This window comes from Pyrgilauda ruficollis, unplaced genomic scaffold (genome assembly GCF_017590135.1).
Source record: "Pyrgilauda ruficollis isolate IOZ18807 unplaced genomic scaffold, ASM1759013v1 scaffold1667, whole genome shotgun sequence".
In the NCBI taxonomy this organism is placed as follows: domain Eukaryota; kingdom Metazoa; phylum Chordata; class Aves; order Passeriformes; family Passeridae; genus Pyrgilauda; species Pyrgilauda ruficollis.
This window is the reverse complement of record NW_024515509.1, coordinates 2,469-4,535: the sequence shown is the minus strand read 5'-3', so window position 1 is coordinate 4,535 and position 2,067 is coordinate 2,469. Positions and strand designations below refer to the sequence as shown.

At 60.7% G+C, this 2,067-nt stretch overlaps 1 protein-coding gene across 1 annotated transcript; it reads left to right on the top strand.

Moving 5' to 3' along the window:
• Positions 1 to 114: 114 nt before the first annotated feature.
• LOC121351440 (glutamate-rich WD repeat-containing protein 1-like) lies at positions 115 to 1,146 on the top strand (the record flags this gene model as incomplete). The annotated part of the gene is made up of 2 exons (XM_041463579.1): positions 115 to 392; positions 778 to 1,146. Coding segments are annotated over 2 exons (605 nt in total), but the record flags the coding sequence as incomplete, so codon positions are not given.
• Positions 1,147 to 2,067: the final 921 nt, after the last annotated feature.

Genomic DNA, 2,067 nt, shown 5'->3' with positions numbered 1-2,067 from the left:
GCAGCAGAAGCCATCCTGCTTATTTTACACCCCCAAAACAACAGCCGAGCTCTCCTTTATTATTTCTATCCTAAAGCTGTCCTTTATTATTTCACGTATTACATTTCTTTTGAGAGCTTACGAGACCTGGCTGGAGAAGAAGCAAACAGCAGAGCCCCAGAGGGCCCCGAACTCAGCCCGTGTCCCCCCAGGTGTTCATCTCGTGCTCCTCGGACGCCTCCATCCGCGTGTGGGACGTGCGGGCGCCGCCGGGCCGCGCCTGCCAGCTCGCCGTGGCCTCGGCGCACGACGGCGACGTCAACGTGCTCAGCTGGAGCCGCAGGGACGCGGCCGCGCTGCTCAGCGGCGGCGACGACGGCGCCCTGCGCCTCTGGGACCTGAGGAGCGTGCGGGTGAGCCCCCGGGACCCCCGGGAATGTCACAAACCTAACCCAGGGACCCCCGGGTCAGCCCCCGGGACCCCCGGGAACGTCACAAACCCACCCCAGGGACCCCCGGGAACGTCACAGACCACCCCAGGGACCCCCGGGAACGTCACAAACCTAACCCAGGGACCCCCGGGAACGTCACAGACCAACCCAGGGACCCCCGGGAACGTCACAAACCTAACCCAGGGACCCCCGGGAATGTCACAGACCAACCCAGGGACCCCCGGGAACGTCACAAACCTAACCCAGGGACCCCCGGGAATGTCACAGACCAACCCCGGGACCCCCGGGAGTGTCACAGACCAACCCCAGCCCCCTCCCCGCTCACCCCCTCCCCGTTTCCCCCCAGAGCAGCCCCTCGAGCGTGGCCACCTTCAAGCAGCACCGCGGGCCCATCACCTCGGTGCAGTGGCACCCGGGCGAGAGCGGCGTGCTGGCGGCGGCGGGCGAGGACGACCTGGTGACCCAGTGGGACCTGGGCGTGGAGAGAGACCCCCAGGACGCGGGGCAGGGGGCCGGGGAGGGCGAGGGGCTCTCGGAGCTGCCCCCCCAGCTGCTGTTCCTGCACCAGGGCGAGAGGGAGGTGAAGGAGCTGCACTGGCACCCGCAGTGCCCGGGGCTGCTGCTGTGCACCGGGCGCGAGGGCATCGCCGCCTTCCGCACCATCAGCGTCTGAATTGGGGTGAAAACATCAAAAATCGGGGTGAAATCACCTGAATTTGGGTCAGGAGTGCTCAAATTGGGGTGGGAACTGCAGGAATTGGGGAGGGAACCCCCCAGGGAAGGGATGGCACCTGCAGTGCCCGGGGCTGCTGCGAGGGCATCGCTGCCTTCCGCACCATCAGCGTGTGAGAGCAAAAATTGGAGTGAAATCACCCAAAACTGGGGTGAAATCACCTGAAATTGGGGTGAAATCACCTGGAATTGGGGTGAAATCACCTGGAATTGGGTCAGGAGTGCTCAAATTGGGGTGGGAACTGCAGGAATTGGGGTAGGAATGGCACCCACAGTGCCCGGGGCTGCTGCGAGGGCATCGCCGCCTTCCGCACCATCAGCGTGTGAGAGCAAAAATTGGAGTGAAATCACCCAAAACTGGGGTGAAATCACCTGAAATTGGGGTGAAATCACCTGGAATTGGGGTGAAATCACCTGGAATTGGGTCAGGAGTGCTCAAATTGGGGTGGGAACTGCAGGAATTGGGGTAGGAATGGCACCCGCAGTGCCCGGGGCTGCTGCGAGGGCATCGCCGCATTCCGCACCATCAGCGTGTGAGAGCAAAAATTGGAGTGAAATCACCCAAAACTGGGGTGAAAACACCTGGAATTGGGGTGAAAACAGACAAAATTGGGGTGAAATCACCCAGAATTGGGGTGAAAACAGACAAAATTGGGGTGAAATCACCCAGAATTGGGGTGAAAACAGACAAAATTGGGGTGAAATCACCCAGAATTGGGGTGAAAACAGACAAAATTGGGGTGAAATCACCCAGAATTGGGGTGAAAACAGACAAAACTGGGGTGAAATCACCCAAAATTTGTGTCAGGACTGCTCAAATTGGAGGTGGAAATGGGATCCCAAAATGGGGCAGGAATCCCTTGGAAACTCCAGCGGCAGCCGCGGCTTGGCGGGTCTGCAGCGG